The following is a 24,741-nucleotide window of genomic DNA, read 5'->3' on the forward strand; positions in this document are numbered from 1 at the left end:
AATGCTCCGGAACACAAGACACACAGGAACCCCAGGGAGCCCTTCGTAGGGGAGAGGAACACCCACACACCATCGGGGTTCACCGTTGGGCTGAGAAGCTGAAAGGGCCAGCACCGTCAACGTCGTGTGCGCAATGCGGGACTTGTGACGTTGCGTCCACGCGGCTGGATCCCTGGGTACCGGGGAAGCGGAGCAATGCTGTCCTGCCCCTCATGGGGAGCACGGCCTCATGCACACCCTCGGGGTTTTCACTCCCAGAGGCGGCCAGCCGCCAGGAGAATTTACTAAGTATGTTGCTCCAGGGGGTGGAGTGTGCTGCCCCTGGGCCACAAGGAAAACCCATTTGGGGCAGAAATTTGCATGAGGCCATGCAGTTTCCGTGGGAAAGGCAGACGTGACAGCGGGACACTGGCGCCCCCCCCCCCCGTGGTTCTTCCTAGACACCGCATGTTGCACAAACCTAAAGTGCCCTGCCAGGCTGCCGGCCCCACTTTTCCAACCACATCCCCTCACTTCCTGTGTCTGCGCCCCAGGTTGGTCATTCTCGCCGTGTTTCCCACGTTTTTGTTATGACCGTGTCCGTTAAGGTGATCTCTGCCCGGTGGCGGGGACTCACCGACAGCTCAAGGGATGGTTAGCATTTTTTGTTTTTTTTGAGCGATACAGTATGTTTCAGTTAAGGCACGAGCACTGTTTTTCTGGACACCACGCAATAGGTGCGTGGTTAATAGACTACTTCGTCAACACACAACTTTTGTATGTCCCGGGAAACCAAACAATTCATCTGACGCACTTTATCGCAGTTTCGCTGGACCGAAACCCACAGTATCTCCAGCGCGTGCCCGTGTTGGCTCAGGGGTCAGCTCGAAGCCTATGCATGTGGGCTTGGCAAGCGCAGGCTGGATGATGGCGTTGCTTTGCTCGCATATAGCGTGTGCTCCCGAGCCCGTGGTTGGCGTCTCTGATTAGGAATCCGCTAGCCCTGAGGGGGGGAGCCGCAAGGCCCCCAGACGCCAGAGCACCACGAACAGAGAAAAGAACAAAAGAGAGTTCGCATCTTGGGCAAATAGAGACAGACAGACGGACAGACAGACCCTAAGAAACCACAGAACAAGGATGTTGGAAAACTGACCACTGCCCAACGTGGTCCTGGGAGAAGAATGGCACGTGTGCCAGAGAGGGAAACCCCAGCACCACTTGGCCTAATTTCCGGGGATGCCTGAAGGTGGCCTCCCGGCGGGCCCCCGGATGCCACGGCAGCGCCCAGGGTGGGCACCCAGCTGCCCGTCACGCGTGCGGGCCCACACTGGCTCGAAGAGAGCGCCAGGGAGGCGTCTGGAAAGTGAGGGAGTGAGTGCCAAACACCTCCTTCGAGGCCCCTCTGCTCCTTCCATCCCTGTCGGAAAAGCCAGAGTAGAAGCAGCCCCAGGAACCGTGGCCTGGGGACAAGCAAACGTGCGGTGGTTTCATCGGAAACCACAGTATTTCTTCCCCGTTTTAGTGGTTTTATCCGTGGATCGGACATGCCCAGTCCTACCCCACAGACGCGGTACTTTTGGGTTTTATGCAGCTCCGGGAAAGTGTCATACATCATCCTGCTGCCGCCACAGCCCCAGGCAAGGGGATGCCCCACGGCACCCACCAACGGCAGCCACGCTGCAGCTAAACCTGAAGAAACAGATCCCAGGTTCCGGGTCCTTCTTCCTCTGAGGATTCGAGCACACGTCTCTGATCACCAGCGTGTTCTTTCCACTCCCGCCTCCAGGAGCCGTGAGGCTGGGTGTCACTCGCAGGGGGCGCTCCGTGGATGGGGGAAGGTGGACCCTGCCCCGCATGCCCCCCCCCCACCTGCGCCCGTGCTCCGTGTCAGCATCGCAGCAGCTTGTCATTGAGCCTGATGACATCGCTGACAAACGTGTCCACCCCGATGAAGTCCCCCTTGATGATGTTGGTGCACCGCACGCCCGGCCCAGGGCACTGCTCACGCACCCACGCGTGCAGGTATGGCAGGTTGGGGAGCGTCATCTTCTCCAAGGACTCGGACGGGTGCGCCAGGATGTACGTCAGGTTCTCTGTCAGGTTGATGCCCGCCACGAACAGCCCGCCTGGAACAGGAAGGAGAGGAAGCTGGTGCCACGGCAGTCAGGCTCCCCCGGCCCTCGTGTCCACACACTTCTGAGCACAGACTCTCAGAGCTGCGTGCACATTAGGGTTCCGACGGCAGGGACACACGTGTCCACATCAGTGCCAGACTCCTGCCACCCAGCATGGGGACAGATAATGTCCGCAGGGACGTGCATGTCTTAATTCCCGTGAGGTGGACGGAATAACGTCCCCAGAGATGACCATGCCCCGACCCCCCACATGACGGACACACTAATGTCCCCACAGACATCCACCCCTTGACCCTGAGCGGCAGACACACTAATGTCCCCAGAGCTGTCCCACGTGCTGGATGGAATAATGTCCCCAGCGACGTGCACGTCCCACCCGTGTGGTGGACACAATGACCACTATTTGTCACAGCGGCAAATGGACACTCACACACCGCGTGTCAGCCAGTAGATTTCGGGGGGGGGCCCAGAATCCTCAGACACATCGCAGAATCTCCGGGAGGGTCTCAGCACCTGTGTGGTTGGGAACCCCTGGACAAAGGTCTGAGAGCCCCCCACCCCCACCACAGGCGAGTTGGCAGGCGGCCACGGTCAGACATTTGGTGTCTCCGCCGACGGTTTCCTTCTAACCCTCAGAGTGCACGCTTGTCAACCGGAGAAACACGAGAGCGCGAGATACCACGTCACAACCTGCTTCTCCGGTGGCCTTGGGGCCGGGCCTTATGTTCATCTCTCGGGTTACAACATGGCTTCTGAAACAGGTTTGTGAGCACACAGAGGCGTGACAGTGCGAGCAGGAGGCATGCTCGGAGTGTGTGGGTGCGTGGGGAGCGCCTGTGTGTGTGTGTAGAGCCTGTGTGTGTGTAGAGCACGTGTGGGTGCGTGTAGCACGTGTGGGTACATCTAGAGCATGCGTGGGTGCGTGTAGAGGACGTGTGGGTGCGTGTAGACCTCGTGTGGGTGCGTGTGGAGAGCATGTGGAGCATGTGAGTGCGTGTGGAGCACGTGTGGGTGCGTGTAGACCTCGTGGGGTGCATGTAGAGCGTGTGAGTGCGTGTGGATGCTTGTGGAGCACATGTGGGTCAGGCACCGCCCGCGTGGGTGCGTGTGCAGCACGTGTGGGAGTCTGTACCGCGCGTGTGGGAGCGAGCACAGCACACTGCTCACGACGCGTGTCGCACACCTGCAGAGCAGAGCTGGGGCAGGCTGTAGACCCGAGTCTCCGCACCTCGCTACCGACACCACAGGTGTGTGTACACGTACGTACACACACATAGATGTCTCGTGGATGTGCGTACGTGCGTGTGTATGTGACGTGGGGAATTAAAGCAAAAAGGAAACGCAGACACAATGGAATTTCTTACAACCTGCAGCCCACTGACGATCACTGGACAGCGCTCGCTGAGTCCGGGATTTCTCCGGGAACTTCCTCTGTCCTAACGTTCAGGCTTCGCTTCGCTTCCGGTAGCCTGACGCCAGCCGCCAGCTGGGCCTCCAGGATCCCTGAGGATCCCTGATCTTCCTTAGCATATGAAAGTCCTTCTGGGCGCTTCCCTTGACCTCACCGCCCCCAGCTCACGAGTGTATAACCAGCCTCTCCTCAATCCCAGAGCAGCACTTCCCGCCCACGGCCCAGTCCCTGCGCTTTAATAAAGCCACCTGTTGCACCAAAAACATCTCGAGAATGCTTGCTGGGCTGCCGTCTCCGAACCCCAACATTTTCCACATCAGCCCGGACCTAAGCGGCTCTGGCAGGATGTGTCTGGCCCAGGCCAGCAAACTCCCTTGCGATAATTATGTAGACAGGCGTCCTCTTGATGGCACCCAGGCCGTCCTAGCAAAGGGGACGCTGACCCTGTCTGTTCCTCGACAAATAGATGCAGGGGCTTCTCCCGACGTCATTTCCCGGGCTCACGGCCGCGATCATCAGAGCCAGCTGTGGTTAGTCTGCCTCGGGACGGGGACTTTCTGGAATGTTCCCACGCAGCTGTGAAAACAGCACGCGTCCACTGTGGTGGAAAACCCCACGGTGTCTGCTCATCTGTCCGAGCCTACGAGGCTTAGAATCCATCGGGAAGCCCTTTCTCTGCCTTCTGGGGCATCTCTCCTCTTTTGCCTCTCCTCCTTATTTCCCACCACCTTGGGTGGCCCAGTTCCTGGCCCACCACCGGTTCCTGGCCCAGCTCGGAGCCCGGGCTCCCCCTCCCCTCCCGCAAGGAGCAAACTAACCCTAACCCTAACTCTAACCCTAACCCTAACCCTAACCCTCACAGTGCCCACTTCAGAGATCCCTGCCCTCGTCCTGGAAAAACTGACAGTGGGGAACAAGCTGATTGACTTTCAAATGGACACAAACGGAATATAATTCGGTATTTAAACTAATTTAAATTTGTCGGTTTACTTAAGATGCACCTGTCTTTAGACTCATGAGCCTTAAATACCACGCTGCTATTCTATTCAGGCTCACTAAAGGTGAGGTCAGGTCGAGTTCTCTCTGTCGCAACTGGTCAGCAAAAAGACGACTTAAAATGATGCTTGATTTTTGTCTCAGTTTTCACGCGTGCTTGTTAAGATAGCTTTCAAAGTCTGTAGTGACCTGAGACCTTTAAAGCTTTGCTGCGATGACAAATTGGACTGAATTCCTTGGACATCCAGACCTTTCCCTAATAGGACGTGGCACTAAAGCATGGATTGATTACTGAACGTAGGTTTGTGGTTTTTCGGCTTTTTATTGCAGAGGAACTAAGGGCATTTAAATCTGCTGGAAAACATGCTTTGTGCTTAAATTTTTTCATTTAATTTGTGCTTTAAATTTTAGATTCACAAATCTGCCATCTAGAGACTTCTGGGTTAACAGTTTACAAATGGTTACCAGTTAATTTCCACTGGAGACTAAGGTTTCTAACACGAAAAATTCTGCTAAATGGGGCACCCGGGTGGCTTAGTCGGTTAAGCGTCTGGCTTCCGCTCAGGTCATGATCGTGTGGTTCGTGGGTTCAAGCCCCACATTGGGCTCACTGCTCTCAGCACAGAGCCTGGAGCCGGCTTCACATCCTCTATCTTCCTCTCTCTCTGTCCCTCCCCCCACTCACAGTCCTTCTCAAAAATAAACATTTTTGAAAATGCTGCTAAATGTAATTAACCTTGATGGAAATAAGGGAAACAACACTGGATGAAAAAAAAGGTGTAGAAGGTTTATGAAGGGAAATCTTTGGAAAGGAATTTTGTATGTGGTCAGGACTAAAGTTGAAATGAATGGATTTTTTTATGTTTATCTATTTTGAGAGAGAGAAAGAGAGACGCTCCACACTGTCAGCGCAGAGCCCGATGTGGGGCTCAAACTCACAAACTGTGAGATCATGACCTGAGTTGGAACCAAGAGTTGGATTCTCAACCAACTGAGCCACCCCAGTGCCCCATGAGTGGATTTTAAAAGTACACTGGTATAAGTTTGAAATTCTGATTTCTCTGTTATAAAAAAGGACGTTTTTTTTTATTGTTAGCCTGCTTTTGATAAGAACATGTAAACAAAGGTTTTTTTTTTTTCTGTGTTACCTGCTAAGAAAGCCAGTTTCTACATTTTCTGTTTATCAGGTCTTTGATTACTTAAATCTCAGTGTTAAAAGAGCTAAGTTTTGCTAATAACTGTATAACCCTACACACTTGCCTTTGGAATCTTTTATTGCCTCCTTGATTAAATAAATAACTTTGTGATGGCAGGTAATCCTATTAAGGCGTGTGCTTTGTAACTTCTTTAAGTCTTTTTAAACAAACTTCCCCAAGATTTAAATTGTAAATAAAGTCTTTTTGACCAATTAGATTTGCTTCTTTGGTACATTAGGTGACTCAGGAAGCATCATTAAACAAATAATAGGTCTTAGGGCAAATGCTAGAACTATTCTGGAGACTATGCAATTCCTAAAGTGTTTTTTTTTTTTTTAAGTTTATTTTCTTTTTGCACCATCGAGCTTGAGCAGGGGAGGGTCGAAATCAAGAGTTGACACTCATCCGACCGAAATGACTTAGCCACCTAGGCGCCCCAAAATTCCTAAAGTTTTAACGTTTTGTTATGAGGCCATCGCTTGATATTCTGATTACTGACGTGTTCTGTGTCACAGAAATAGCCGAATTTCCCTGCCAGCTACGTTGTAATCTCTCACCAGATCTTTAACCGTGTCCATTTCTGAGTCTTTCCTCATTTATCATTATTCTCTTGTGACAATGGGTTTATCTGCAAGGGAATTCGTAAAAAGGCTTTTGACAAATACAGGTTTTTGACATGGGTAAAATCCTAAAACTGAAATTGGTAAAAATTCCCACAACTAACCAAAAATGTTTGCTTTTCCAGATTAAGGAAACTTTCTCTTGAGAGATCTATGAGTTACAGGAATATGATAAAGTTTTAATTTGTGAACAGACTAAAGCTTCTAACTTTTCTCTCTCCCTGAACCCTCTGAAATTCACAAGCCCTCAATGAGTCTTCTTTCTTTCCTGGCAATTAGAATCATTTACATAAGTTCGATAAGAACCCGTTCTTGTCACAGGACGCCATTGGGACCATTGGTTATTTTACCAAGGCTTTGACCGGAATGTCCTATTTGCGAGTGACCTGTGTAGACTCACATATGACCAGACAGCTCTAAGGAACTAAGGTTGACTTTATGAAACACGGAGCCATCAAGCCCCTTGGAAACGTTGGCCAGGTACCTGCTCACAGAGCTCCCAGCAGCCTCACCAGGCGAGTACAGGTCACTTCCTGGCAGGTGCAGGAACCTCAGGATATTTGGGGACCTCGTGACGAGGAGTTGGCCCCATTCTACAGGTACAGCAGGCAGGTCTGACGGAAGTACTTGGCTTGGCTTCTGGCCTGGAGAGGCTATGCATGGTTCAGTTGAGAGATTCCTTACGAAAAGTTCCAGCAAAGCAAATTTTGAAAAATCTGTATGGCTTATCACTATTCCTGCTGAGGTTATGTAAATAATTAGGCCAAGTTTATTAGCACTGGATTCGGTTTACAAACAGATGAGTCTTGACGTGGCTACTTCTCCAAATGAGGGTAATTGTAGGGAAAAATTATGTTTCTACAACACATCTTTGTAGATACTATTTTTTATTTTTTTAGTTTTTTGGGGGTTTTGTTTGTTTTTATTTTTACCTCTAGATTGAGAGAGAGAGTTGGGGGAGGGGACACAGGGAGAGAGACTGAGAATCCCAACACGGGTCTCAATCTTACAAACCTGAGCTGAAATCAAGAGTTGGACACTCAACTGAGCCACCCAGGCGCCCCTTGAAGGCTGTTTTTCTCATAATAAGAGTAAAGTATTTTGTTGTCTTTTCCGCTGGCTCCCTGCCTGGTGCCAAGACTCCATCACTGCCGTAACTTCCAGCCAACAGACGATCCCCTTGTACTCAAGGAGGTTCGCCTATGTTGTCTGCCGTGGACCGGCTGCCCTGCCTTTGTAACTCCTAACATAAATACCCCAGCTGACCAATGCGGACCCACAAGTGGGGACATCTCTATGCCCCTACCCAGCAGGAAGAAGTTACAGAAAGGAGACCTTCCTGCCTCAGCGACCTTAAAGATTTAAGTGTCAGGGCCCCTGGGTGGTTCAGTCGGTTAAGCATCAGACTTCGGTTCAGGTCATGATCTCGCGGTCCATGAGTTTGAGCCCCGCGTCGGGCTCCGTGCTGACAGCTCAGAGACTGGAGTCTGTTTTGGATTCTGTGTCTCCCTCCTTCTGACCCTCCCCCATTCATGTTCTGTCTCTCTCGGTCTCAAAAATAAATAAACGTTTAAAAAAATTTTTAAAAAACCCAAAGATTTAAATGTCAACGTTGTTCAGGGGGGAAAGATGTGGGAAACAAAGGCAGAGATGCGGATTAAATGTCCTTATAACCTGCGGCCATTGGCGAACTCTTGACACCCTGAGTGAAACATCTCTCCAGCAACTCCCTACCCTCTTAAAGTTCATGCGTTGCTAGAGGGGAAATGACCTTAGCTTGACAATAGCCAGGCCTCCAGCCTCCGGAGTGCTCGTTAGCATATGAAAGTCCTTCTGGAACTTCTTTCCCTTCACCTCCCCCACCTCCCAAGTATCAGTCACTCCTCACAACCTCGTTCTGCCCACAGTCCTGTCCCCGCGCTGTAATAAAAGCACCTGTTTGCACCCAAGACAGCGCAACAATCCTTTCTTTCTTGGCCGTTGGCTCAGAACCCCAACACTTCAAACCGCATCGTGTGTATGGACTTATCTGTACCTCTGCGCATCTGTGCACACATGTACACGTACCCACGTACAGACACATGCGCACACAGCTACACACGTGTCCACATATGTTACGCACACACACACACACACACACACGCTACATGACTTCTAAAGTTCTTCCCTAAGAGCCGAAAGCAAACCTGTGAGCGATAACGTGTGTGTGAGCCCTGCAGGTGCCATGTGTGACCGACCCACACTGCTCACCTGGGCGGCCACACCTCTTCATGTGCTCCAGGTAGTGGATGAGCTCCTGGGGTTTCACCTGGTCCCCCCACCAGTAGGGGATCCCAGGCCACAGCTCCCTGTGCCGGCTCACGACACTCGCCTCCTCGTAGGACAGAATGACCTGCTGGCCGCGTGTCCACAGCTGGTTCAATGTCGGCACCTCCTGGAGAGGAAGGAGGAGTAGCGGGTACCTGAGAGAGACTGGTCAGGGAGTGTGAGAGACTGATGGTGGAGGATGGGAGTGAGAGACTGATGGTGGAGGATCGGGGTGTCTGAGAGCAACGGTGGTCGGTTATCAGGGTGTCTGAGAGACGCAGGGATGTGGCATCATTGGGGTGCCTGTAGTAGGGACATGAGGGGGGGGCAGGCAGCATCTACAACTGCTCCTTGGCCTCTGGAATATCGGGGACCCAGACAGAAGTGTTACCAACAGCACCCGGAGCTCACGCTGACCCCGCAGAGGCCACGCCCCTTGAATAGCCAGGTGTGTCAGGAAGGTCAAGCACATGTTACTACAAGGACCAGTGCTCGAAGGACCAGTGATTTTGTACGTGGACCTCCCACCCTCTTCCGTCTCCCCTCTGTGACGTTCCCTCTGGAGACTCAGCCTGGTGGTCTGTCCCCTAACAGCTGCTCCTGCCACCTTCCCTCAGAAGCCCCAAGCACCTGGGTGCCCTGGGTCACAGCAGCCCCACTGTCTTGTTTTGGCCCCAGACCAGGCTCATAGGACGAACTTGGAGAAACGCCCAACAAAGTGATGTAAAATGGACCCCAAATGGATATGGAGTTAACTTTTCAGCTTCCCGGAGACCCAGGGAGGGTCACTCCAGCCGTTGCCAGCAAATGGCACCAATTATCTGGATCACAAAGACCAGGTGTGTTGTGGGCTCAACTGTGTCCCCTCTGAATTCTTAAGCTGAAGTCCTCATCCTGATACCCCAGAACATGACTGTATTTGGAGGTGGGGACTTGAAGTAGATAATGAAGGTAAAATCAGATCATTAGGATGAGCTCTGATCCAATAGGACTGGAGAAGGGCGGATAAAGACACAGACATGCACAGAGGGACGACCACATGAGGACACAGGGGGAAGACGGGTCTACACGCCCAGGAGACAGGCCTCAGCCCTGCCTGGACCTCAGACTCCCAGCCTCGTCCCCACCTGGACCTCGCACTCCCAGGTTGTGTATGTGGCACAGTGGTGCCAGGGCACACTGTGGGTGGGGGGTGGGCAGTGGTCTTTCTCCCTGGGCGCATCACAGAGAGCACTCCAGCAGTGCCCCCACCCCCAGCACCGGAATTATCTCACCATCATGCACAACAGAACCAAGCACGCAGGGGAGTCTACAATCATACTCCTGCCCCCCACCTGCGCCAAAGGGGCCCTTCCTACCCCTCGGGGACACATCATGTCCCCAAAGATGTTGTTGATACAGGCCACTAGGTACTCATGCAGGTTGTCCGTCAGGCCATTGAAGTCCCTGCAGGCCAGGATGACCACCTCCTGGGGGTGGCTCTCCAGCCACTCTGAGATCTCCTTGAGGGTGTCCTGTGCAGGAGAGAGAGGAGCTCAGTCGGACCGTCCTGAGAGGGGCCAGGAAGCTGAGGACACTCCCACAGGCCCAAGGGCCTTCCGCAAACAGAACCCACTGGGCAAACGGGCCTGGGTCCTGGGCCAACAAATAGCCAATGCAGCCTCACCAACAACCGCCGGGCGGCCAGCCATTATGCTCGGGGAGAAGCATACGCCTGTGTGTGTGTGTGGCCACGTGTGTGCACTCTCACTGCACAGGAGTGTGTGTGTCTGCGTGTGTGTGTGTGTGTGTGTGGCCACGTGTGTGCATGCTCACTGAACAGGGAGGGGTGTGTGTGTGTGACCACCTGTGTGCACCCTCACTGCACAGGGCACCGTATGTGCAAAGGTGTGAAGTCTGCAAGTGCAGGGAACATGCAAAGCCCGGCAAGTGGCATGTGGAGTGAGGTCCCGGAATGGTGTCACCCGGCCCCAGGCGTCCTGGATGGCAGGGGGGAGTCAGGCTGAGCGGGACGGTGACTCCTCATATTCGGACTTCAGAGCCACTCAGGTTGTGGCGGAGGAGACAGTGCAAGACGCCCCAGGCCCCAACCAAAGGCAGGAAGACAAGCGGCCCCAGGTTTGCAAAACCCAGGAGGTCAAGAGTCGTAACCTCTGGACTGCTGGACCCCACAAGGATGCGCATCACCGCATGCAGTCCTCCCTGCCACAGCCCTCCAGCACCCCAGCCCCTCCCTGCGCCAGCCGCCACCCCTTGGCGACCTCGCATTCCTCCTCCTCCCCCTTCCCCTGTGCCCCCCCTCCTCAACCCCGTGACCCCCTGCACCCCCCACACCTCCACCAGCGCAGTCGAGTACACCATCCCCCCCCTCCCCCCGCACCTCCACCAGCGCAGTCGTGTACACCATGTGCACGAAGTGCAGGTTCTTCTCCAAACCCTCCGGCACGTGCGCGACCCGCAGGTCCAGGTACCGCACCCCGGCGTCCAGCTGCTCCGTGACACCCAGCACCTGTGGACAGAGCTCCGTCGTCGCTGCTGGGGGCCATGGGGCTCCCGCCTCGGCTCACTGCCCCCATCCAGGGCTCACAGTCCGGCCGGAGATGCCCCCCCTCTGGGCCACGCTGTCTGAGGTCGAATCAAGAGCTGTTCTAGGTGCCGGCTGCGGTCCGGAAGCCGCACACGCCTGGCACTCGGGCACATGCTTTCGGGTGACACTGGCCACGGTGAGCCACAGACGGAGCCTGGGGAGGCCCTGTCCTGCCGTCCACGCCCCCTCGGCGCTGCCCTGCAGGGTCCCGCCTCCCCCTCGCCCGGGGCGGGCACCGGGAAGGAACGCTCTCTGGGCCTCAGCAGCCCTGAGCCAGGCCCCCAGGGCCGCACCTGCACCCTTGGCGGTCAGGATGCGCAGAGGAGGGTCAGCGGAGGTGGGCACCGTCCCCACGCCACAAACAGCAGGAGGACAGGCAGGAAGGAATCCAATCCAGAGAGGGTAAAGGAGGGAAAGGCCGCACCCTCCCACACAACGTGACAATGGAAAAAGCGAGAGTGAACGTGAAAGTAATTTGTACATCCTTTGCGGCCCTGCAGGGAGCCAGGGTCCCCCCTGTGAGCCCCCCTGTGGAAACATGCAGCACTCGGGTTCAGGAGGCTACCTAGAGGCTTTCGTGTCCCCTACTGTGTGGGGGGGGGGCGAGGTCCAGCCAGGTGCGCCCCCCTCTCCCCCCACCGTGCAGAACCACCTGCAAGGGGCCTTGACGCCCAGGTCGGCCCTCGCTCAGGGATCCCAAGCTCTCTGCAGGAGCGAACTCCGGGGAGAGGAAAGCACCCAGCTGGCTACTCCCCGGGGCACAGGCTTGTGCCTCAGGTGGGCTGAGGTCGTGGACAGACAGGACTGAGAAGTGAACATTTTCTCCCGTAAAACACCCCTTCAGATGCGTATGGTGTCTTTTCAGAACTTAAACTAGGTGCTCGCGGTGTCAGTATTAGTAAAGCCGTGGGATCTGAGGAGGTCGTCACAGGACGCATGCGCCGTCTGACCGCCCAGGGAGGATCCCTGCCTACACCTGGGGACGCAACAGGGGGGCTGCGCCGAGAACCTCCCTGGAGCTGGATGGGGCATTCCTGCCCCTTCCCCTCGGTGTGTGAGCTACAAACTTAACATGATGCCCTCCCTGGTGCTTCTTCCCTGAACGGTGTGCATTAGCGATGACACCGTGTGACATGCGGCGTTCTGCAGCAAACTCAGGGTGTGCACACCTTCCCGGCTGTGGATGCACCCCATATGCTTTCCTGTGGCCGGTGCTTATGAACCAGCAGTTCTGGTTATTTCCTCAACCGATTCCCTGGAGGCACCCAGACTTTACAACAGCATACCCCCACCCAGACCTCCTCATGGCCCCCAGCACCATGAGACCCCAGCACTGTAGGGCCCAGCACAAGGAGACCCCAGCACTGAGAGACCCAGCACTGTGGGGACCCAGCACTGTCCAGGACCCCAGCACTGCTGGGACCAATCACCACTCAGGACCCTAGCACCACGGGACCCCACCACCATGTAGGACCCAGCTCTGTGGGGACCCAGCACCATGAAACCCCAGCACCGCAGGACCCAGTACCATTCAGGACCCCAGCATCACAGGCCCTCAGCACAATGAGACACCAGCACTGAGAGACCCAACACTGTGGGGACCCCAGAACCGTGGGGACCTAGCACCGTAGGGACCCAGCACCCAGAATGCTAGCACTGTGGGGACCCAGCACCCAGGACCCCAGCACTGTGTGCCCCCAGCACCGTGGGACCCCAGCACCGTCGGGACCCATCAACCACTCAGGACTCCAGCATCACAGGCCCCCAGCACCATGAGACTGCAGCACCAGAGACTCCAGCAATGGGACCCATAACCACCCAGGACCCCAGTACTGCTGGGACCCATCACTACTCAGGACCACAGGACCCCACCACCATGTAAGACTCAGCACCACGAGGACCCAGCTCTGTGGGGACCCAGCACCATGAAACCTCAGCACCGCAGGACCCATCACCACTCAGGACCCCAGCATCACAGGCCCCCAGCACCATGGGACCCAGAACCACCCAGGACCCCAGCACCGCGGGGACCCAGCTCGGTGGGACCCCCGCATCTTGGGACCCCAGCACCGGGACGGCATCGAACCCGCTGAACCCTCCCGCAGGGCTCTGTGGTGACATTTCAGGCTGGCCAGTGCAAGCACCTCACACAAGTAGGGAATCTGGTTTCTCCACATTCCAGACAGGCTGGTCTCCAGAAGGATTCCTGCTGCCCTTGTGACTTGAATTCCTGCTGTGCAGCGATTACAAAGCACAGAGCCCGGGACTGGGGCCTCTGGGAACCCGGAGTTTCCAATGCACACGTCCAGGGAGCAGAGAATTCGGACCCCTGAGCCCCCCACAAACAGCGGTGGGGGGCTGGGCTGCTCCCCAGGTGGGTCCTGCATTGCTGCCAGAACCTGGAACCATCACGTGCCTCTCCTCCCTCACTGACACTGTGCGGTGATGGCCATACTGCCAGCTGCCTGCCCCCAACCCTGAGTCTGCTGTCCACACCCCCCCCACCGGGATGCCCCAGGTCACCCTGGGTCTGCTCTCCCCACCCCCAACCGGGACCCTCCAGGTCACCCCACCCCCCACCAGGATGCCCTGGGTCTCCCTGAGTCTGCTTTCCCCATCTCCCACCAGGACGCCCCAGGTCACCCTGGGTCTGCTCTCCCCACCCCCCACCGGGACCCTCCGGGTCACCCCACCCCACCAGGATGCCCTGGGTCTCCCTGAGTCTGCTCTCCCCATCCCCCACCGGGACCCTCCGGGTCACCCTGGGTCTGCTCTCCCCACCCTCCACCGGATCCCTGTGGGTCACCCCACCCCCCACCGGGATGCCCCAGGTCACCCTCAAGACTGCACGTCACCCGGACCTTCCTCTCCATGTACACCCTACTCCAGGATGACCCCCCCACCCCAGTGCTCACAATGCCCTCAGACCCCCAGGAGCAGAGGCCTGCAGGGAGTTTGAGCAAACCCCAATCAGACAGGAGACTGACCCCTCCCAGGATGTGGGGACCCGGCCCCTCCCTGTCCCTCCCTGAGCATTCAGGGCAGAAACCTGTCATTGTGGGTTCTTTCTCCTCCTTTTCAAACGTGTGCACGTCTCTAAACAGGCCTCTGGACAACGGCACGGCCCAGAGGAGGTTCCCCAGGACTGGGGGCTCTGAAGTGGGATCCCATGAGGGCCTGCCTCCAGCCAGCAAAACACCTCACAAAGACATGGGGACGTGCGTTGTTTATGGCTGCTGGGTTGGCCGGATGTCTGTTTTCAATAGTGTTTCCCCTGCCAGGGAGGGCACCCACCCGGCAGATGGCACTGATCAGCCGACCCCAGGGCCCCGTGCCCCTCACCTGGGTGGTGGACCACTTGAGCATGATGGGGCGTGTGATGCAGGGAAGGACCTTGCCCAGCAGCTGCAGCAGCCAGGACTGGCTCTGTGCAATGGGCAACTTCTTGTCCAAGCAGTACGTCATGGTGTCGTGACTCCCTGCAAGCAAACCCGAGGGGGACTTTGCACCCGGGAGCCCCCTCTGCCGGGCACCCTGTGAGCCCCCTCCACCAGGCGCCCCGTGCCCGGCGGTGGGTACTGCCCCAAACTCATGCCCACCGTGCCGATGGGACAGGGTCGTCCAGGACCAGGGTGGCCCTAAACCTGGGTGTCCTTTCAAGGGACACAAGAGGAGAGACACAGACACAGAGGAGATGCCACATGACACCACGCGGTTCCTCGTGGGGAACACCGCCCCTGGTTTCGGGGACCTTCCCGTGCCAAGTGATCTTCATCCAGCACAGCCACCAACGTGCCCCCCTGACCTGGAGAAACACCCCCATGTCCGTCCGCACTGACGTCCGTGAAGGTTTTCCAGAAACTCTTGAAGAAGAAAGGGGCACGTTTACTGGGTGCGAACGTTCGCATGTTGTACAGGGACATCTGTGTAAATAAGCACAAATACGTATAAATAAGCGAAGCTGCTGGAATCGCTGAGACCCGGTGCTGCCGATTCCACAGATCAACGCATCAGAGCGCTGACTTCAAAGACGGACGCAGTTTTACGCATCTAAGGTGTTATAACGGGGGCGTTCTGCTCGCTGGACAAATCAGTGAGCACCGAGATCAGGAGAGATTTCTGGGCCCTGTGTCCCATCCAGCGGAACCCACAATGTTTACAGGCTTAGCTGGAAAAATGAAGCTGTCCTGCTTTGTCGGAATGTGCCAGGAAATCTTTCTGAGGACAATCCCGAACGCAAACGTATGAAAGGAGAAGACGGAGGCTGGAGGCAGCAGAGAAAAGAGAAAGGGATTCCCCCTGGGGCTTCCGGAAGGAGCCGGGCCTGTGGGCACTGAAAGGTCACCCCCGTGCAGATTTCTGGCCCCAGAGCTGTGAGTTCACACAGCTGTTTGGAACCACACAGATTGTGGCCCTTTGTTACAGCGGCCCCAGGACACTTTCACAGCCACCTGGACACGGGGCCTTGGGGACTAGGGGCCCTTTCCCCTGTGGTGCTGGGGCGTCCCCTACAGCCCAGCTGCCCCCGCTCCCCAGATCTGACCTCTAAGGGAGCTAAACTCCCACTAGCTCCCCAGAGGCCACCTGCTTCTGCAGGGCACGGAGGGGAGGGGACGGGCCTGAAGAAGGGCATGCCCTGGGCCCTTGGTGGCTGTTTGTCCCAGAAGAGTTCCCTGCAGATCCCCTGGAACCACCAGGAAACCGCCTCCCACAAGGAAAATGGCCCCAAGGCAAACTGGAAACCCTGTGATTCGGATCACCAGGGAGTGAGAGCACGGTGACACCTCTCTCCTCGAGCACGTGGGTGTGGCCAGGGGTTCCTGACACTGATGACGGGGGAGTGGCCATAGGGCATGACATGAAGGCAGAGGGCAGTGGGAGGGATCCCCTCCCACCACCTGGTCAAGAGTCCAAGACTCAGGATGCGCCTGGAGAAGCTTGCGATGGGGAAGTGGATGGTCCCCACGCCCAGTGACAGTCCTCACTTACATACACTCCTATACGAATGTCAGCGGAGGGCACACAGCCAGTAAGACGATACTGCGGCTCCATATGTGCTGATACAGAAAATGCAGACAATATTATGCTAAGTGAAAATGTAGATCAAAAATTGTACAGTTGGGCCTTCTTTTCGTTTATAGTATATATCTTTATATATAAAAATGGATTATCCCTATATGTAAATGGATTCACATATATATTATAATATAGAACTATAAACTGCAGGCAAATCTATATACGTCACAGAGAATGTAATTTTTTTTAACTTACACGTTTGCATTTGTCTGCAATTATTATGTATTGGCTATATGAGTTTTTTGTGGCTCCCTTACAAAGTGGGAGGCTTCAAAGAACAAAAATTAATTGTATCCCAGCTCTGGCGGCCAGAAGTCTGATATCCAGGCAGGGCAGGACCACTGAGATCCAAAGGGGCAGGACCAAAGTCCCTCCAGAGGCTCCAGCAGACGGTCCTTCCTGCCTCTTCCAGCTTCTGGGGCTCCAGGCGTCCCTGGGCTGGTGGGCCCGTCCTCCTCATCTCTGCCTCTGCCTTCACGTGGCTTCTCTGTGTCTGTGTCTCCCCTTCTGTCTCCTACAAGGACACCTGCCATTGGAGTCAGGGCCACCCTGACCCAGGATGGGCTCATCTCAGATCCTTCACTTACTCACATCGGCAAACACCCTATTTCCACATAAGGCCCCGTTCTGAGGCTATGCGGGATGTGAATTTGTAGGCACTAGTCAGTGCCTAGAATCGGGTTTGTGTGGTCACCCCTCGGGCCCAGCAGGGACACAGCCTGACCCCCAGGGACTCTCTCTCGTCTGTGAAGTCATTCAGGTGTTGGGACTCGGGCCACTGTGGGAGTCCAGCTGACAAACAACAGACAGCCACCTGGGAAATAACCAGACTGGGTCCTGCCCCATCAAGAGAAACTGCATTCGAATCAAGGATTTAAACGTTTTTGAGAAGTCTTCGTAAAATCCCAAAGAAAAGCGCTAGGACAGGGTGAAAACGTGGCTCAATCTGAAAAACTACAAAAATGTACCCAGGTGAGAAACCTGCTTATTTTTGAGGGAGGATCTCCAGATACCGCACGTGCACGGACGTGGAGACACGGAGTGGGTCCACTACAGCCCTTCGTTTTTGCAAAAACAAAAGGCTGGTAATGCCCACATGCTCATCAGTGGGGAGCGGCGGCCACTGGTTCCGGGGCCACTGGAGCCGCAAGGGCCCAGACGGAGCCCAGCAGGATTCAGGGTCACCAGGTCGTGCCCCTCGCAGGCCTGGCAGGCGTCCCGGAGAGAGGGGTTCTGTCCCCAGGAGGGGAGGGTTCTGTCCCCAGAGGGGGGGGTTCTGTTCCCAGAGTGGGGGGGCTCTGTCCCCAGAGGGGGATTCTGTTCCCAGAGGGGGGGTTCTGTTCCCAGAGGGGTGGTTCTGTCCCCAGAGGGAGGGTTCTGTTCCTAAAAGGGAGGGTTCTGTCCCCAGGGAGGGGGTTCTGTCCCCAGAGAGGGGATTCTGTTCTCAGAGGGGAGGGTTCTGTCCCCAGAGGGGGGGTTCTGTCTCTGCTGCTCCTCTGCCCTCAGCCCCTCTCTCCCTCCCCTGCACTCCCAGCCCTCTTCGACTGGGCCTGACCTGCCAGCCAGCTGCGCTGGCCGCACCAGACCTAGGGTCCCACAGGTCCTGTGATAGGGATGGCTCACGGCCAGCTGGCAGCTCGAGGTGCCCTGCAGGAATGCAGTGCTCAGTCCTTACAGTTGAAGGGCTAGTGAGTTCCCTACACAGAGGGACAGACTGGCGGGGGAGCAGTACCCCAAATCCTTATGCCATCACATCTCCCCTCAGCCACACTCCCTGGGACTGTGCACGTGCCTGCTGGGCCACATCAGAATGAAGGAGATGGAGAAGAGAAGACGGTCATTTGGTGCATGTGTGTGCATATGGTGTGTGTGTGCATGTGTGTCTGTGTGTACATGTGTGTGTATGTGTATGTGTGCCTGTATCATGTGTACGTGGGTGTGTCTGTATCACATCCATGTGTGTGTGTGTCTGTATTGTGTGCACGTGTGTGTATATGTGTGACTGCATTGTGTGCGTGTGTGCACACATGCGTGTCTGTATTGTGTGCGTGTGTGTGCCTATATTGTGTGCACGTGTGTGCCTGTATTGTGTGCATGCATGTGTGTCCATATTGTGTGCATATGTGTGTGCCTGTACTGTGTGCATGCATGTGTACACATGTGTCTGTCTTATGTGCATGTGTCTACGCATGTGTGTCCGTATTGTGTGCATGCGTGCGTGTCTGTGTACATGCGTGTGCATGTGTGCACACGCGTGCCTGTTTCTGTGTGCATGTGTATGTGTGTCTATCTTGTGTCCATACGTGTGTGCGTGCATGTGTGCTGTATTGTGTGCATGCGTGTGTGCCTGTACTGTGTGCATGTGTGTTCATGCATGAGTGTCTGTGTTGTGTGCGTGCGTGTGTGTGCCTATATTGCGTGCATGTGTGCATGGTTCCTGCGGTTTCCGTGCACTCAGGCCCCACCCCATGGCCAGCCGTGCCCCTGGGGGACGCAGAAGCCCTCACCTGGGATGGACAGGTGGTGCAGAGGCACATCCCAGAGCAGGGGGCACAGCGCCGACATCCAGTCTGCATTTGTACCGCAGCTCTGGAAGTTGCCAGAAGCGCTTACCTGTCCACCCATCAGGGGCCACTCGGTGCGACCTGAGGAAGGAAACAAAGTTTTGCTGACATAAACCAAAGGGCCCAGAGCCACTCTCTTGGGGGGCGCTGGCGAAGCGTGCATCCTACCCCCTGCTGGTGCCCCTGCTCCAGTATTGCGCTAATCCCTCCACCACCACCCCCCCCCTCGCCGCGCAGAGGGGCTCACACGCCAGTCGGCCAGGTCTGTGGGTGTAGGGCTTCAATCCTGGGGGTGGTGGTGCCTTGGGGGCCCAGGTCAACACCCTGCCCTCTGCCTCCCTGGGTTGGGGTGCTGGGCTGTGGTGCAGGGAATCTGAGATCTGTTTCCACGGAAGCCAGTGCTCCCTTAGAAGCAATGGGGAGACGTCTGGGGCTAGGGGAGAGGAGGGAAGGTCTCCTGGTCCTTAACCTACGGCTCTGGCCACTGTCTTCCCAGCATCTGCCAGGTGATGAACATGCATGGGGTGTAATTTACTCTCAAGATAAGCCGACGAGGTGGGCACAGGACATTGCCGGCCCAAAAAGGAGCCCCAAAGACAGGAGCCCATCCTGGGTTGAGCTGTGACCTGCCACCAGATTCCCACGTGGCCCCTTCCCCCAGCACGTCCCCAGCCGTGGAAACTCTGTATGTACAGTGAGGGGGTCAGACTTGGCTTCCCTGGAAATAAGCCATTTCACCCTAAGGGTTATTTTGAGCGGAAGGAGATTGAAGAAAAGCAGAAACAAGAAAAACTCTCCTCCCTCCTCGTCTAACCCTAACCCTAACCCTAACCCTAACCCTAACCTTCGCCTGCAAGCAGGTATAAATTTCCCTCTGTGCAGCCGTCCCCTTCCATCACCTGTACCCGGAAGGGGAGGGCACCCCCCTTAGGTCTGCACAACTAGCCTCAAGGAGTAACACTGACCCTGCCCTTAGCCTCCCCCAGCCAGCTACCTTCTCAGGATTTAGGGTCCCTACAACCCCCAGCCCTTTCACTCTGGCTTGTCAATTCCACACAAATTCATCAACCTTTGGTGAAATGGCAGATAAGGCCTAACATCCAACTATCTCCCTGGGTCCACTCCTCTTCTGGGAAGGCCTCTACAAACATTCAGAATAAACCCTGTCCCCTGTCCATCTGTCTTCTGCCATTTCACTTATTTATTTATTTATAACGTAAGCTGTGCACCCGACATGGGGCTTGAACCAATGACTCCGGGGTCCAGAGGGCATGCTCCACTGACTGAGCCAGCCAGATGCTCCCCTCTGTTGTCATCTTATCTAATTTTATTTTTAACTTAATTTAATTTATTTATTTTGAGAGAGAGAGAAAGAGAGAGAGAGAGAGAGAGAGAGAGAATGAATCACAAGCAGGATTCACACTGTTAGCGCAGAGCCTGATGCGAGGCTCAAACTCACAAACCAGGAAATTGTGACATAAGCTGATGCTCAATCGACTGAGCCACATAGGGGCCCCTCTTTGCCATTTTAAAATATATTTTTTTAAGTTTTTATTTATTTTTGATACAGAGAGAGACAGAGCATGAGCAGGGGAGGGGCAGAGAGAGAGGGAGACACAGAATCTGAAGCAAGCTCCAGGATCTGAGCTGTCAGCACAGAGCCTGACGGGGGGGCTTGAACTCACAGACTGTGAGATCATGACCTGAGCTGAAGTCGGATGCTTAACTGACTGAGCCACCCAGGCACCCCCCTCTTTGTCATTTTAATTTGCAGGTCTTGGTCCCAGAATCTAAGAGGTTAGAAAAAATTTGTTCCTTGTCTACCCTGTGTTGAGTGCACCAACAGCCAACGGTACAGTATTGATTCTCATTCTGCCTCGGCAGACAAAAGCCCAATCCCTAACCCTAACCCTACCCCCCGTCCATAAGAGGGTCCTAGAGCTAGCACCCCTGCCATCCATCTTCCCTCATGGTGTGTCCCAGGGCTCTCCCAGCTCACACCCAGTCCATCAGTGTCCCTGCAGGAGTGAGTGTGGGACCCCGGCCCTCCTGCGGGGGCAGCAAGCATCCAGGTGGTCTGGGGCTGGCCTATGCACACAGGAGACATTCCTCAAGGCACTGTGCCATCCAGGGACAGATGGGCCACCGCCTGCCCTCCGGCCATGCAGGTGTCTGGAAAGTGGGCAGATCAGGGACCGTGTAGCCCCAGCCTCAGGAACCCCTATATGTGTCAGCTGGACCTCATCTGGGAGTGTGGTCAGCCCCAGCTAGGACACACAGAGCAGGGGCTGTGGCTATGCCTCTCCCAGCTGCCACCCAGGGGGCCTCATCACACCCAACTGAGCCCTCCCCAGTCCCATCCCAGCAGGGCCCACGTCTCAATGGCCCCAGGAAGAGGTGCCTTGGGTGAACCCTGAGATCTGCCAGGGGCTCACCAATTTGCTTCCAAGGAAAACCACTCTGTGAGTTTCAGCTGACAGGTAACGAAACACACCCCCAGAATGTGCCCCTGGGGCATTAGGGTTCCTACCAGCTGATGGGAGCAGCAGACCCCAGAGAAACTGCCCAACGGGGCACTAGTTTGTCTGCGTGAAGCCAGTTTCCATGTAGACGTGAAATGTCCACCTGAAGAGATGCCTCTGCCCCCGCACCTGGGAGAGCTCCTCAGTGCCCCAGCCCCCCAAGTCCCCTCCTCTGAGCCCAGCCCCTGGGGAAGGTCGTGGGAGCACCAGCACCCCGAGTCCTCTCTGGAGCCCAGCCCCAGGGGAAGGTCCTGGGAGCACCAGAACTCCCAGTCCCCTCCGCCAAGCCTAGCCCCTGCGAGAGGTCCTGGGAGCACCAGCACCCCGAGCCCCCTCCGCTAAGCCCAGCCCCTGAGAGACATCCTGGGAGCCCAGCACCCCGAGTCCCCTCCACCGACCCCAGCCCCTGGGAGAAGTCTGGGAGCATCAGCACCCCAAGTCCCCTCTGCCGAGCCCAGCCCCTGGGAGAGGTCTGGGAGCACCAGCACCCCAAGTCCCCTCTGCCAAGCCCAGCCCCTGGGAGAGATCCTGGGCACCCAAGCACCCCAAGTCCCCTCCACCGACCCCAGGCCCTGGGAGAGGTTTGGGAGCATCAGCACCCCAAGTCCCCTCCGCCGAGCCCAGCCCCTGGGAGAGGTCTGGGAGCACCAGCACCCCAAGTCCCCTCTGCCAAGCCCAGCCCCTGGGAGAGATCCTGGGCGCCCAAGCACCCCAAGTCCCCTCCACCGACCCCAGGCCCTGGGAGAGGTTTGGGAGCATCAGCACCTCAAGTCCCCTCCGCCGAGCCTAGCCCCTGGGAGAGCTCCTGGGGGCTCCAGCACCCCGAGTCCCCTCTGCCGAGCCCAGCCCCTGGGAGATGTTTGGGAGCACCAGCACCCCGAGTCCCCTCTGTCGACCCCAGCCCCTGGGAGAGCTCCTGGGGGCCTCAGCACCCTGAGTCCCCTCCACCGACCCCAGCCCCTGGGAGAGATCCTGGGCACCCCGGCACCCCGAGTCCTCTCCAGAGCCCAGCCCCTGGGAAGATCCTGGGAGCACCAGCACTCTGAGTCCCCTCCGCCGAGCCCAGCCCCTGGGAGAGGTCTGGGAGCACCAACACCCCAGGTCCCCATCCGCTGAGCCCAGCCCCTGGGAGAGGTCCTGGGAGCACCAGCACCCCGTGTCCTCTCCCGAGCCCAGCCCCTCGACAGCTGGATGGCCTCCACCCTCTCTGATCACATCAAGGCACGGCTCAGGGGTGCCCTGGGAAGGAGGGGGGTGATTATACAAAACCCGGGTGAGAGCAGGTTTGCAGGCTCCCGGCCCAAGCAGGTGAGACACAGCAGCCTCCCACTCGTGAGCCTTCGGGGAGATGGCTCCGTGTCCACGCGGCGCATCCGGAAGTGGTGGCTGGCGACAGTCACACTCAGGAAATAGCTCTTAGGTGAATAAAAGGACGGACGTGCCGCCGGCAAACCCGCGTGACATTCTGTCCCGTTCACGGGCCCCCAACGCTCCCCGACCCGCCTGCGCGCACGCAGGCTCTGCCCCAGCCCCAAGGACCCGCGATGACACCTGGGGCGCTAAGTCCTGCGCCAGCGGCAGAGCAGGGTCTGAGGACGCACCGGCATCTGCCGCCCTCACCACCCCGGAGCGGGTCAGCGCTGACCACGGCGAGTTCCCGCGGCCGCGGAGCCCGGAGTCGAGCCTGTGGCGGCCCCTCCTGCTAACCCTTCCCGTCCGGCCCGGAGGACGTGCCATGCCCCTCCCCCGCCCCAGCCCGGGACCCCCCCGCTGTCCCCACCTGTCTCCACTGTCCCCGCAGGAACCGCAACCCGCCCGGAGGCGCTCACCGCGCGCCGCAGACTCTCCAGCGGACTTTCCGGCGAGGCCTGAGCCCAGGACGCGCCCCGCCAGAGCCCCAGGCCGGGACCCCCCGCCCCCGTCCCCACCTGTCCCCACTGTCCCCGCAGGGACCCGCGACTCGCCCGGAGGCACTCACCGCGCTCCGCAGACTCGCCAGCGGACCTTCCGGCGAGGCGCCCTCCCCCAGCCGCGGAGTCTGGCACTTCCTAAAATGCTCTGGCCTCGCCATTGGACGCCGGGAACCCCCGCCCCCGCGAGGAGGAGGGGCCGCCTCCAGACAGTCACTCCCAACCCCACACGGGTCGCAGGCTGCAGCCCCCACGTCCTAGCAGGACCCGTGCGGGGAGAGCACTGCGTGGTGGGAGGGGGGAGTGCCCCACACGTCCTGGGCAGCCCCACCTGCAGGGTCCAGACCCTCCCAGAGGACGGGGAGGTGTCCTGAGGGGACCCGCGGGGTCAGCGGTCAGGGACAGGAGGGTGTCCTGAGTATGACCACCGGGTCAGTACTAGGAGGGAGGGCTCCCTGAAGGCATCCTGAGTGTGACCACGGGGTCAGGGTCAGGGGACAGGATGGGAGGACATCCTGAGAACCTGGCCGTGCTTTGGCTGCGGTCTGTTCCTGTCACTCTGGACCCCAGGCCCAGAGCAAACAGGACTTTCATCAGAGCTTGAATGGCCTCATGTCCTCGGCGCCTGTGATCTCTGAGGACGTTGGTCTGCAAACCGACCGCGTCCTTTACTGAAGTGTGTGGCCCTCTGGCCTAAGTGGCTCTAGTCCCGGTCCCGGCCGGGCCAGGGCGTGTGGCCTCCGTCCGCGTCAGCGGAGGCGCATTCCAGGCCACATGCACACCTACAGACCCACCCACCCTGACGCTGACCCCGGTGACCCGGAGCCTCGTCCCGTCGGCTCCTGGGCGCGGGGCGCTCCGCACGTGCGCCTTGTGCGGGCTCTGCCCTGCCTGCCCGAGACCAGCCGGGACCCAGAGCGCGCACAGGACAGCCCAACGTGTGCAGCGGAACCCCGCGCGACTGCCCCCTGCGCCCTCCGGCCGCAGCGCTGTCCGGCTACTGGGGCCGGGAGGCAGGGCGCTGCCTCAGGGGCTCTCCACCCAGCAGCCCAGCGGCGTCTCTTTCCGCGCCCTCTCCCCGCGGTCCCTGCCTCCTCCTCCTGCCACCCTCCCCCTTCTTTCCCCTCCTCCCTCCGCCCTCTCTTCTCCCCTCCCCTCCTTCCCCCTCCCTCCCTTCGCCTCCCTCATCTTCCCCTCCCCCCTCCTCGCTTCTCCTCTCCCCCTCCTTCTCGTCCCTCCTCCTTTCTTCCCCACTTCCCTCCTCTCTCTCCTCTCCCCTCCCCCTCCCTTCCCCTCCTCCACTTTCTCCCTTCCTCCCTCCTTGGAGACCCAGCTCCTTGCCGGCAGCTCCCTGACTGGCCCCCTGTGCCCCGTCCTCCACAGCCCGGGGCCCCACGTACAGCCTGTGAAATGGGGCTCTGAGCTCCTGGGGCCTGGG

At 57.5% G+C, this 24,741-nt stretch overlaps 1 protein-coding gene across 10 annotated transcripts; it reads right to left on the minus strand.

The window, feature by feature from the left end:
• Positions 1 to 520: 520 nt before the first annotated feature.
• LOC125159366 (PI-PLC X domain-containing protein 1-like) lies at positions 521 to 23,464 on the minus strand. Of its 10 annotated transcripts, XM_047847675.1 has the most exons (9): positions 23,174 to 23,265; positions 18,815 to 18,952; positions 15,037 to 15,154; positions 14,574 to 14,710; positions 11,049 to 11,153; positions 10,979 to 11,002; positions 10,003 to 10,158; positions 8,588 to 8,771; positions 5,237 to 6,990 (listed from the first exon to the last, which is right to left on the minus strand). In XM_047847675.1, exons 2-9 carry the CDS (start codon positions 18,881 to 18,883, stop codon positions 6,734 to 6,736), a joined length of 1,050 nt encoding a protein of 349 aa, XP_047703631.1. In that variant the 5' UTR covers positions 18,884 to 18,952; positions 23,174 to 23,265; the 3' UTR covers positions 5,237 to 6,733. The 10 variants fall into 10 exon arrangements, with proteins under 10 accessions (XP_047703632.1, XP_047703639.1, XP_047703638.1 ...); XM_047847676.1 differs by lacking the exons at positions 5,237 to 6,990; positions 10,979 to 11,002 and adding an exon at positions 521 to 2,105 and having other exon boundaries at positions 11,025 to 11,153; XM_047847674.1 differs by lacking the exons at positions 10,979 to 11,002; positions 23,174 to 23,265 and adding an exon at positions 23,372 to 23,418 and having other exon boundaries at positions 11,025 to 11,153.
• Between the last annotated feature and the right edge of the window lie 1,277 nt (positions 23,465 to 24,741).

The sequence above is a fragment of the Prionailurus viverrinus genome, unplaced genomic scaffold (assembly GCF_022837055.1).
Source record: "Prionailurus viverrinus isolate Anna unplaced genomic scaffold, UM_Priviv_1.0 scaffold_49, whole genome shotgun sequence".
Taxonomy (NCBI): Eukaryota; Metazoa; Chordata; class Mammalia; order Carnivora; family Felidae; genus Prionailurus; species Prionailurus viverrinus.

Bases quoted from the DNA above. Each gene is read 5' to 3' on its own strand.
- LOC125159366 (XM_047847683.1), bottom strand. From the start codon at position 23,464: ATGGCGAGGCCAGAGCATTTTAGGAAGTGCCAGACTCCGCGGCTGGGG. The intron at 10,159-11,024 runs GTGCGGGGGGAG...TCTCCTGCACAG, and splicing joins ACACGACTGCGCTGGTGGAG to GACACCCTCAAGGAGATCTC. The intron at 8,772-10,002 runs GTAGGAAGGGCC...CTTCCTCTCCAG, and splicing joins ACATGATGTGTCCCCGAGGG to GAGGTGCCGACATTGAACCA.